Source organism: Leucoraja erinacea, chromosome 12, assembly GCF_028641065.1.
Source record: "Leucoraja erinacea ecotype New England chromosome 12, Leri_hhj_1, whole genome shotgun sequence".
In the NCBI taxonomy this organism is placed as follows: Eukaryota; Metazoa; Chordata; class Chondrichthyes; order Rajiformes; family Rajidae; genus Leucoraja; species Leucoraja erinaceus.
Window position 1 is genome coordinate 3,478,236 of NC_073388.1, and position 12,274 is coordinate 3,490,509.

At 44.0% G+C, this 12,274-nt stretch overlaps 1 protein-coding gene across 12 annotated transcripts in view; it reads left to right on the forward strand.

The window, feature by feature from the left end:
* hdx (highly divergent homeobox) overlaps positions 1 to 12,274 on the forward strand; it is an 86,964-nt gene that overhangs the window by 11,882 nt on the left and 62,808 nt on the right. For 9 of the 12 annotated variants that reach the window (XM_055643487.1, XM_055643484.1, XM_055643482.1 and 6 more), the window contains exon 2: positions 76 to 186. The exons of the other annotated variants lie outside the window; for them this stretch is intronic. In XM_055643487.1, coding sequence (XP_055499462.1) covers positions 169 to 186 — 18 coding nt within the window. In that variant the 5' untranslated portion in view covers positions 76 to 168. The remainder of the gene's footprint in view (positions 1 to 75; positions 187 to 12,274) is intronic. 12 annotated transcript variants of the gene reach the window in all.

The window sequence follows — 12,274 nt, forward strand, 5'->3', positions numbered from 1 at the left end:
AATGTTGACGTTACTCCTTTTGAAGAAGCCAGTTGTATTTGTTGTATTTTTATAAATCACTGGTTTCACCTCCAGCTGAGGAATCGCGAAGTGCAAGGTGGAGCAGCAGTCTTGACTTGCAAAGTTATCCTCGATCGAATGTGACAGCAGGGTCAGGAGCCAAACAGAATGGGGGATTGTCCACAGGTATGATTGAATTGATGCAAAATGTGATCAGATGAATTCATAAGGAACTTGCTGTTTTGGAAGGGTAGATGCAAGGGAATCTGGGCTTGCATAACCTGTACCAAGGCAACCAAAGCATTTCTTATAATTACTCCAGTTGTGGCTGAGTTTAGTTTAGTTTAGAGATACAGTATGGAAACAGGCCCTTCGGCCCACTGTGTCTGCGCCAACCAGCAATCTCCACACATTAACCCTAGTCAACACACACACACACACACACGGGACAATTTACACTTACACCTAGCCAATTAAACTCCTAAGCTGTTCGTCTTTGGAGTGTGGGAGGAAACGGGAGATCGTGTGGAGAAACCCACGCAGGTCATGGGAAGAACGTACAAACTCCGTACAGACAACACCCGTAGTCGGGATCGAACCCGGGTCTCTGGCACTGTGAGGCAGCAACTCTACCACTGCGCCACCTTGACCCGCTTGTTGTGCAAGACTGGAAGTATAGATGATACTGAAATACCATAGATGAGACTGAAAAGTATAGATGATACCAGTTTAAATTCCAGTTGGAATATTTTGGAGGACCAAGTAACCAACCAAGAACCAAGATAGGTAGAAAGTTGGAAACGTAATTCAGTTGGTTGTTAAAAAACTTAAAATCTGCTGTGCTCCATTTAGAGTAACAGATGAGATACTTTTACAAGTAACATTCACATGTCACCCACAGTTGGAAGGTGGAGAGATTCTGTTTTGAATACACAGACTTTAATTGGAAAGCTAGAGTGTAATTTGATTCACACTGACACCATGAGGCCATGCAAACGAGCCTTGAATATACAATAGTTGGAAGGGATGCAGTTTGTTTTATGCTCAATGACTGCTGGAAAACTTTCTGGTCAGGTAACCTGTGCCAGCATTCAATCATTCATAAGACAACAATATAGTAGATGTACAGTGTCCTCCATAATGTTTGGGGCATAGACCCATCATTTATTTACCTGCCTCTGGACTCCACAATTTGAGATTTGTACTAGAAAAACAATCACATGTGATTAAAGTGCACATTGTCAGATTTTAATAAAGGCCATTTTTATACATTTTGGTTTCACCATGTAGAAGTATTTATACATAGTCCCCCCCCCCATTTCAGGGCACCGTAATGTTTGAGACACAGCAATGTCATGTAAATGAAAGTAGTCATGTTTAATATTTTGTTGCATATCCTTTGCATGCAATGACTGCTTGAAGTCTGCGATTTATGGACATCACCAGTTGCTGGGTGTCTTCTCTGGTGATGCTCTGTCATCTTTAGCTGATGCTTGTTTTTGGGGGCTAGTCTTCTTCAGCTTTCTCTTCAGCATATAAAAGGCATGCTCAATTGGGTTCAGATCGGGTAATTGACTTGGCCACTCAAGAATTGACCATTTTTTAACTTTGAAAAACTCCTTTGTTGGTTCAGCAGTATGTTTGGGACTATTGTCTTGCTGTCTTCCTTGGCCTGCCAGTCCCTTTGCAATTAGTAAGCTCACCAGTGCTCTCTTTCTTCTTAATGATGTTTCAAAACTTGATTTTGGTAAGCCTAAGTTTTGGCTGACGTCTCTAACAGTTTTATTCTTGTTTCTCAGTCTCATAATGGCTTCTTTGACTTTCATTGGCACAACTTTGGTGCTCATGTTGATAAACAGCAATACAAGTTTCCCAAGGTGATGGAAAGACTGGAGGAAAGACTAGGTGCTGAGAGATCTCTTACACCTGCATTAATAAGCTATTTTATACCTGCATTAATAAGCTCCTCTTATTCGTTTACAAAGCCTTTAACGGGCTTGCACCCCCCCTAAAGCAAAAATCATCTAACCCGCCATTCTACCTCCAGGTTCCTCAGGTCGGCCTACTGACTATCCCCAATTTTTATACATTTTATACGGTCTAGGTTTAAGCTCAGGGGTGACCGCGCTTTTGCGGTTGCAGCACCTAGACTGTGGAATAGCAACCCTCTCCTCATCAGAACTGCCCCCACCATCGAGGCTCAAAACCTATTTCTACTCCCTAGTGTTTTTTGAGTCCCTCTGAGGGGGTGCTGTAAACAGTCTATGCAGTATGTCTTGTTAGGCCTGTGTACCATTGTATGTAGCACATTAGTACCTGAACTGATGTACAGCACTTTGGTCAACGCGAGTTATTTTTAAATGTGCTGTACAAATATAAGTGATTGATTGATTGATTGATTGATTGATTGATTGATTGATTGATTAAGGAGGCAATTAAACACACCTGAGCAATTACAAACACCTGTGACGCCATGTGGCCCAAACATTATGGTGCCCTGAAATGGGGGGGTCTATGTATAAACACAGCTGTAATTTCTATATGGTGAAACCAAAATGTATAAAAATGGCCTTTAATGAAATCTGACAATGTGCACATGTGATTTTTTTTCCTATTACAAATCTTAAATTGTGGAGTACAGAGGCAAGTAAATAAACGAAGGGTCTTTGTCCCAAACATTATGGAGGACACTGTAACTTTACTCAGGTTTTCGAAAGAGCCTTGATACGGTTAACTAATAAATAAAGTTAGGGAATGTGGATTCAGTGGATGTGTTGTGCAAGAGATTACTGGCTGCAGGACAAGCAGACTAAAGTGGGAGTTATGGTCGGTATTTGCAGAGGAAGATGGTGCATACTGCTGATCCACAAGCATCGGTGCTGAGGTCTGCTGCTGCTGCTCACAATTTACATTGAAGATTTAGTCTCTGCAATCAAGAACACATCTAAATTTGCAGTAGATGTGGATTGGGGGAGAGCCATATTGCAATGTAAGGGGACAGGAAACATTTTTTTTTAACAAGACATGAATGAGCTTGTAGAATGTTAAATGATTGGCAACGGAAGTGAAAAAAGGTGAGGTAAAACAATTTTGACAGGAATGGGGAGGGTGCGTAGTGCAAGAACTATCGGCATCCAGCATTTGTAGTCGGAGAGATTGCGTACAAATGCACCCAACATTAACAAGTTATGCCAAGGCCATCAAATTAAAATCCACGCACTTGGATTGTTTTCCAGAAGGATAAGGTAGAACATCAGCAAAGGTCATAGGTGTAGGAGCAGAATTAGGCTATTCGGTCCATGTAGTCTACTCTGCCCTTCAATCATGGCTCTCTCCCTCTTAACCCCATTCTCATGCCTTCTCCCCGTAACCCCTGGCAAAGCTTTGCTCACCTACCATGAATCATGTTTGGACCACATTTGAAATACTGCATGCAGTTCTGTTTCCCATATTGTAAGAATATCAAGTCATTTGAATGGGTGCCGAGGAGATCACAAAGGTGACACTATATTAAAAGAAGGGTGAACAGTGTATTTTTTTTCTCTTGGAGAAAGAAGGCTAAGGCTCACTGAATGGAGATCTTTAAAACATAAGTTTTGAAAAGTTAAACGTAAAGGAATATTTCTATTTGTCGGGAAAGACCCCATGAAATTGAGGTCATCAACACAAAACAGTCAACAATAGATCCAATAGGGCATTCAGAAGAAACTTATTTCTGTGGAGAATGGTTAGACTATGGCCACACTTGTGCACAAAGTGGTTAAAATTAATTGTGTAAGTACATTTAAAAGCAGATTGACAGAGAAGGGAAGAGAAGACAATGCTGACTTGTCTCAGGAGAGTTTGGCAAAGGCTTGTGTGAAACCCTGATGCTGGGGAGGACTGTTTGAACCAAATGGCTTGTTCCTGTGCTTTTTCTTTTGTGGGTCTGGGGACATAATGTTGCTAGATAATGGAAATTTGCCACCTTATCTCTAACCTTAATTGCAGCTGCGTTGTCATGTAAATGTTGTGCACCTACCATCCCGTCCTAGTGATGCTATAAATATTGATTTTTTTTAAGACAACAAAACAACTGCTTATTTAAAATGTACACATTTGCTTTCCCAGAAAACACAGTGCCTTTTAATATTACTCGTGTTTTTGCTGACAGAATTGGTGCAGTTTGTTTCCAGCAACTGAGATCGAGAGGTTCCCAGCCCCAGCCTTCACTTGGCACTGACACAGCCTCCCCAATGTGCGTGAGTAGAGAGGGAAGGTTGCTTGCTGCTACAGATGCACCATGGAAAGCATTTTATCAGGATGCATCCCATCCTGGTTTGGAACAGCTCCATCCAATACTGCAAGAAATTGCAGAGAGTCGTGGACACAGCCCAGACCAACACACAAACCAACTTCCCCCCCCCGTTGACTCCATTTATACCTCACGCTGCCTCGGCAAGGCCAGCAGCATAATCAAGGACGAGTCGCACCCTGGCCACTCCCTCTTCTCCCATCAGGCAAAAGGTACCAAAGTGTGTCAACACACACCTCCAGATTCAGGGACAGTTTCTTCCCAGCTGTTATCAGGCAACTGAATCATCCTACCACAACCAGAGAGCAGTGTTGATCTACTATCTACCTCATTGGTGACCTTCGGACTATCCTTGATCGGACTTTGCTGGCTTTACCTTGCACTAAATGTCATTCCCTTATCATGTATCTACACACTGTAAATGGCTCGATTGTAATCATGTGTTGTCTCTCTGCTGACTGGATAGCGCGCAGCAAAGGCTTTTCACTGTCCCTCGGTACACGTGACAATAATCTAAACTGAACTGAAAGGTTGCATTATTTTGGTGCTCTGGCCTAAAAGCCTTCAGCCTGTCCACGAGTTTGAGAGATCTGCCATTTATGGCAAAGTTTCCAGAGCCTTGAATTGCTGGAGTTTGCTGGTTCAGTATAGAAGTTGTCAAAAGAGAAAAGCAGAGATTGATAGGATTTGTTTTCAAATAGATGTCCCAAAACACCACATTTATTATTTGTGGGGATCTGAGAAAATTCTGATTATAGGGTGATAAGGCCTTGGAACTAATACCCCCCGTGTCATTTTTCTGAAATTCACCCCTCATCTGATCCCACTGATGGAAGGTCTCAGTGATGACAGTACAGCAGGAATGCCATTCAGTTGGCATTTTAATTTTAGTGTCTTTGGAGATCCTCCCACAATTGGTTGTGAATCAACTTTCACCATCGCGCTCCAGTACTTTTGTAGCCGTACCGACAGGGAGCAGTTATACATTTCTGCCTTTGTGGAGCTATGAGTGTACTGCAAGAGCTAGCAGTATACAGTAATACCAATGTCTACACAAGCCTCCACAGTCACTGACCACCCTGTGATCTCAGTCTCTGACGCCAAGGCCAGAGGTTGAATCCACGAATGTTGGCTGGCCAAGCACTAAAGACCTGTGTAGACCAACTAGCTGGAGTATTCAAGGACATTTTCATCCTCTTCCTTCTGCATCCTGAAGTTCCCACCTGCTTCAAAGGGGCAACTGTGCCCAAGAAGAGCATGGCGATCTGCATCAATTACTACTGTCTGGTAGTCGTAATAAAGTGCTTTGACAGGTTGAATATGGCACAGTTCAACAGCCCTCTCAGAAATGACCTGCCCATCGCCACAGCAGGTCAACAGCAAATGCTATCTCACTCTGTCCTGGACCATCTCGATAACAAGAACACATATATCAGGCTGCTGTTGTCGATATAATGCAGCGTGGCATTATTATTAACAACTATTCCCTACAAACTCCTCAAGATCTGCTCACTGGACTTCCCTGCCTTCCTTTGCAACTGGACCCTTTAGGTCCTCATCGGCAAAGCTTTCATCAGTAACAACATCTCCTCACTGATCAGTAGGATCAGTAACAACATCTCCTCACTGATTATCAACACCGCATCTCAAGGCTGTCGGCTTAGTCTCCTCTCTTTACACCCATGACTGTGAGATGAAGCACAGCTCTCTCCCCATCTTCTGATCGTATACCATGTTGCCACCTTCCCCTCACCTAACAATGAATCATTCTACATTTGATCTGTTGTTTTCACACCTTATCCTTCTATATCTCTAGACTCCCCTCCCATGGCTGTCAGTGTGAAGACGGGCCTCGACCTGAAACATCACCCATTCCTTCTATCCAGAGAGGCTGCTTGTTCCGTCGAGTTGCTCCAGCATTGGGGTGGGAGATTGCAACCTTCATGTGGTCCGCCCTGTTTCGACGAATGCAATCAACCTGGCGTGCACAATCAAATAAGATCAAATAGAACAAGCTGTCCTACAACTTTAGGCTGTGCACGCCATATGCAAGAAGAAGACTCCAGCATTTTGAGTCTACGGTGTAAACCAGCATCTGCAGTTCCTGGACTACAGCATCCATAACTTTACCGGCGACAGCACCGTGATCGGCCGAATCGTGGGTAGTGATGAGTCAGCGTACAGGAGAGAGGTAGAACATCTGGTTGAGTGGTCCCTGCAGCAACAACCTCTCGCTCAGAGTCAACAAGACCGAGTAACTGACCATTGACTTCCGAAAGAGGAAGTCCGGAGACCACGCGCTAGTGTTTATTGGTGGGTCGGGTGTGGAGAGTTAACAGCGTCAAATTCTTAAACGTTAACATCACAGATGATCAGTCCTGAGTCCAGCACAAAGATGCACTCACAAACAAGGTGCACCAGCACTTCCACTTTCATTTAGAAGTTTAAAGAGATTCGGTATGTCTTTGAATACTCGAACAAATGATGTAAGAAGAAAGTATTCTGACTGCTTGCATCATGCATGGTATGGCAGTTTCTGTAGGGGTCGTGGACTTGGGCTGCTCTACCACAGGCACAGTCTTCCACTCCATTGAGAACATCGACATGAGGCGCTGCATCATCAAGGCAGCATCTACCATTAAGGAAGCCCACTATCCGGACCATGCCCTGTTTTTACTGCTACCATTGGGCTGGAGGCACAGAAGCCTGATGTCCCAAATAGCTGGTTCAGGAACAGCTACTTACCTGCAACTATCAGATTCTTGCACCAAGCTACATCACCCTAATCCTACCTCGACAATAGAACATGTCCTCTTGCTCTACTGTGGACTTCTTTTTGTTTTCCTAATTCTGTTTTTTCACTGATGTCTTGTTTTGTACAATTTTCTTTTAGGATTTTATGTGTCATTTTTGTATAAATGATATGTAATTTGTTTTTGTTTGTCTGTCCATGTGCCTGTGATGGATTTTCCGTGTACGTGTATCCCATTGTGATGTATAGAAACTTGAACTTGAATGGTAGTATTGAATGCCAAGACAATATAGGAACAGTTGTAGGACATCCAGCCCCTGAAACCTAATCTATCGGATAATTAGATCACTGTGATATGGGCTCAAATAGGCTGCAGGCATCATCAAGGACCCACACCACCCTGTGCACGATCTTATTTCACTTCCGCCGTTGGGAACGAGTTACAGGAGTTTGAAAACTTGAAAACTTCAAATGCCGAGGAGTCAATATCACCAACAACTTCTCCTGGACCACCCATATTGAAGCAACAACCAAGAAAGCACACCTACGCCTCTACTTCCTTAGAAGGCTTAGGATGTTTGGCATGTCCCCTACAACTCTCACCAACTTCTACAGATGCGCCATAGAAAGCATTTTCTTAGGTTGCATCACAGCTTGATTTGGGAACAGCTCCATCCAAGACCGCAAGAAATTGCAGCGAATTGTGGACACAGCCCAGACCATCACACAAACCAACCTCCCTGCTATTGACAACATTTATACTCATCTGCCTCGGCAAGGCCAGCAGCATAATCAAGGATGAGTTGCACCATGACCACTGCCTCTTCTTCCCTCTCCTATCTGGCAAAAGGTGTGAAAACGCACGCCTCCAGATTCAGGCTCAGTTTCTTTTCAGCTGTTATCAGGAAACTGAAACACCCTACCACAACCAGAGACCAGTGCTGAAGTACACCTCCGCTCGGTCCGCAATAACCTAGCTGACCTCCCGGTGGCTCAGCACTTCAACTCCCTCTCCCACTCCGTCTCCGACCTCTCTGTCCTGGGTCTCCTCCATGGCCACAGCGAGCAGCACCGGAAATTGGAGGAACAGCACCTCATATTCCGTTTGGGGAGTCTGCACCCCGGGGGGCATGAACATCGACTTCTCCCAATTCTGTTAGTCCTTGCTGTCTCCTCCCCTTCCTCAGCTCCCCTGCTGTCTCCTCCCACCCTCCAGCCTTCCGGCTACTCCTCCTTTTCCCTTTCTTGTCCCCACCCACCCCCACCCCTGATCAGTCTGAAGAAGGGTTTCGGCCCGAAACGTTACCTATTTCCTTCGCTCCATAGATGCTGCTGCACCCGCTGAGTTTCTCCAGCTTTTCTGTGTAACCTTCGATTCTGCAGTTCCCTCTTTAACACTGAAGTACTATCTACCTCTTTGGTGATCTTCGGAATATCCTTGATCAAACTTTGCTGGCTTGACCTTGCACTAAATGTTATTCCCTTATCATGTATCTGTACACTGTAAATGGAGCAAGTGTAATGTATTGTCTTTCTGCTGACTGGTTAGCACACAACTGGTTACCTCGGTACACGTGACAATAAACTAAACTGAACTGAAAACGGTAACGTCCAGGTTCAGGAACAGCTTTCACCCAACAACCATCAGCCTATTGAACACTACGAGCTCCAACTGAACTTCGTCTTGGTTTTATAATAAAATGTCAAGATTTCTTCCTCTTACTGAAGTGAACAAATCTTACTCTCATTGGCAAATTTTGGAAGTCAAGGGCGATGTGTGGAAACATTGGTAATAGCCCTCATTTGCATCAGTCTTCCGGAGAATCTGGATCCCCTACAACTTGTGTACAGGGAAAACAGATCAATGAAAAACTTTATCACTCTTGTGCTACATTTAGTCCTGAATCACCTTGACATAAAGAACACCGATGTTGGGATGCTATTCATTGATTACAGCTCGGCCATCAACACCACAATAGCAGATAAGATCATCAGTAAACTTCTGAACCTTGGTCTCCATCTGCAACTTGTTACTGGACTTCCTGACCGGCAGCCACAGTTGGTTGGAATTGGTCTATAAGAATTATTCTACCCTGATCCTCAGTACTGGTGCACCTCAGAGTTGTGCGTTCAGTCCCTTGCTCAGTTCCCTGTACACCCAAGATTGTGTGGCCAAGTACAATGCCTACTCGATGAAACCGGGATCCGCAGTTGCTGGTTTGCAAAAAAAGATTCACAAACTGCTGGAGTAACTCAGCAGGTCAGTCAGCAACCCTGGAGAACATGGATAGGCGATGCCTCGGGCCGGGACCCTTCAGACACCAACTCCATCTTTTACATTTGCCGATGATATCTCTGCTGTTGGTCGGATTAACAACAACGATGAGATGAAGTACGGAAAGAGATGGGGGATCTGGTCCATCTGTCTCCTCAGATCCTGGTGAACTTCTACCGCTGCACCATCGAGAGCATCCTTACCAACTGCATCACAGTATGGTATGGCAACTGCTCTGTCTCCAACCGGAAGGCATTGCAGAGGGTGGTGAAAATTGCCCAACGCATCACCGGTTCCACGCTGCCCTCCATTGAGTCTGTCCAAAGCAAGCACTATCTGCGGAGGGCGCTCAGCATCGCCAAAGACTGCTCTCACCCCAACCATGGACTGTTTACCCTCCTACCATCCGGGAGGCGCTACAGGTCTCTCCGTTGCCGAACCAGCAGGTCAAGGAACAGCTTCTTTCCGGCGGCTGTCACTCTACTCAACAACGTACCTCGGTGACTGCCAATCACCACCCCCCCCCTCCGGACACTTATTATTTTTTTATTCAAATCGTTTGCTATGTCGCTCTTCAAGGGAGATGCTAAATGCATTTCGTTGTCTCTGTACTGTACACTGACAATGACAATTAAAATTGAATCTGAATCTGAATCTGAATCTGACCTTATGTCATGATGTCAGAGCAACAACCGAGCCCATGCAGGCGGCCCAAGTGTTCTTTCTCTTCTGAAATAAATGATGGAAACACTCAGCACGTCAGGTAGCATCTGTGAAGAGAGAAATAAAGTTAACATTTCACGCCATTTACCCACATTGGAACTCTGAAGAAGAGTCAACTAAGAGTTAACTTTATTTTTGAATCTCGGCATCTACAGTAATTATTTTTCCGTTTGGTAACTCATTACCTCTGCAGACATTGGAGCTGCAAAGAGACCACCTGCTGAAGACCGTCAGTCTGAAGAAGGGCCTCGACCCGAAACGTCACCTATTCCTTCGCTCCATAGATGCAGCCTCACCCGCTGAGTTTCTCCAGCATTTTTGTCTATCTGCTGAAACATGCTGTTAGTGTAGCTCAATGCACTGCAGGTGCATCTCATTTAACACCACTGATCTTGATTCCATCATCCTGTTTATTGATCAAAATTATTTTTGCACCTTGTGCACTTAACCCAGAATTAGAATGAAGCCAGCTGATTGAAGCTGTTTTGCTGTAATCTTTGGAGTAATTGGGAGTCATTTATTCAGATTTTCTGATAATTTTGAGATTAATGGCATAATCAGATTCACCTCATTTCTCCTCAATTGATTGCTCTGAGAACATTTTCCATTCCTTTGGCAAACAAAATGAAAGTTTCCTGCACTCCCAGTGGACAGTATTGATCTCTAGATGTGAATCATTGATAAGAAATAAAAAACGTATGATTCACAACAACCACTTATAGTACATCAGATGTCACTTCACGAGGTGTCCATTGCTTCTTATTCTTAAATCTGTTTCTTCACAAGTTCACAAGTTATAGGAGTAGAATTAGATAATTCGGCCCATCGAGTCCACTCCGGCATTCAATCATGGCTGATCTTTGCCTCCTAATCCCATTTTCCTGCCTTCTCCCCATAACCCTTGACACCCGTTCTAATCAAGAATTTGTCGATCTCAAATATCCACTGACTTGGCCTCCACAGCCTTCTGTGGCAATGAATTCCACAGATTAACTACCCTCTGACTTATTTCTTGTTTCTTATTGATTCCCAGTTATTCTCTTGTACTTTAATGTTTTAAACTGGTACTGTAGTCATTATTGTATGAAGGTTTATTCCTTTGTTTTTTTTTTAAGTTAAGGAGTATGGAAAGGCAATTTTATAACATTTTAAATCGATGTGGGCTTTCTATGTGTGGTGTACATGGAATTCTTATTTACAACTGCTACCTTACATAGTTGATGTGACGCTTGTTTGCCATATTTAAAAAAGAGGAGCTGTGAAATCAAGGAACGTAAATTAAAAAAACAAAATAGCAATTTTTTTTGGAGACCAATAAAAAGAATGAGAATGGGGCCATTAAGAAAAAGATTGTTAAAAACATAGGTACAAGGCGTTGGAGAGGCATTTGGAGTATTGTGTTCAGTTTTGGTCATCCTGCTATACGAAATATGTCGTTAAGCTGGAAAGAGTGCAAAGAAGATTTATGTTACCAGGACATGTGGGGCTGAGCTATGGGGAGGGTTTGGGCAGACGAGGACTTTATTATCTAAATGGTGGCCGATTGGGAAAGGGGGAGAAGCGAGACCTGGGTGTCATGGTACACCAGTCATTGAAGGTAGGCATGCAGGTGCAGCAGGCAGTAAAGAAAGCGAATGGTATGTTAGCTTTCATTGCAAAAGGATTTGAGTATAGGAGCAGGGAGGTTCTACTGCAGTTGTACAGGGTCTTTGAGACCACACCTGGAGTATTGCGTACAGTTTTGGTCTCCAAATCTGAGGAAGGACATTATTGCCATAGAGGGAGAGTGCAGAGACGGGAACCAGACTGATTCCTGGGATGTCAGGACTGTCTTATGAAGAAAGACTGGATAGACTTGGTTTATACTCTCTAGAATTTAGAAGGAGAGGGGATCTTATAGAAACTTACAAAATTCTTAAGGGGTTGGACAGGCTAGATGCAGGAAGATTGTTCCCGATGTTAGGGAAGTCCAGGACAAGGGGTCACAGCTTAAGGATAAGGGGGAAATCCTTTAAAACCGAGATGAGAAGAACTTTTTTTCACACAGCGAGTGGTGAATCTCTGGAACTCTCTGCCACAGAGGGTAGTGGAGGCCAGTTCATAGGCTATATATAAGAGGGAGTTATATGTGGCCCTTGTGGCTAATTGGATCAGGGGGTATGGAGAGAGGGCAGGTACGGGATACTGAGTTGGATGATCAGCCATGATCATATTGAATGGCGGTGCAGGC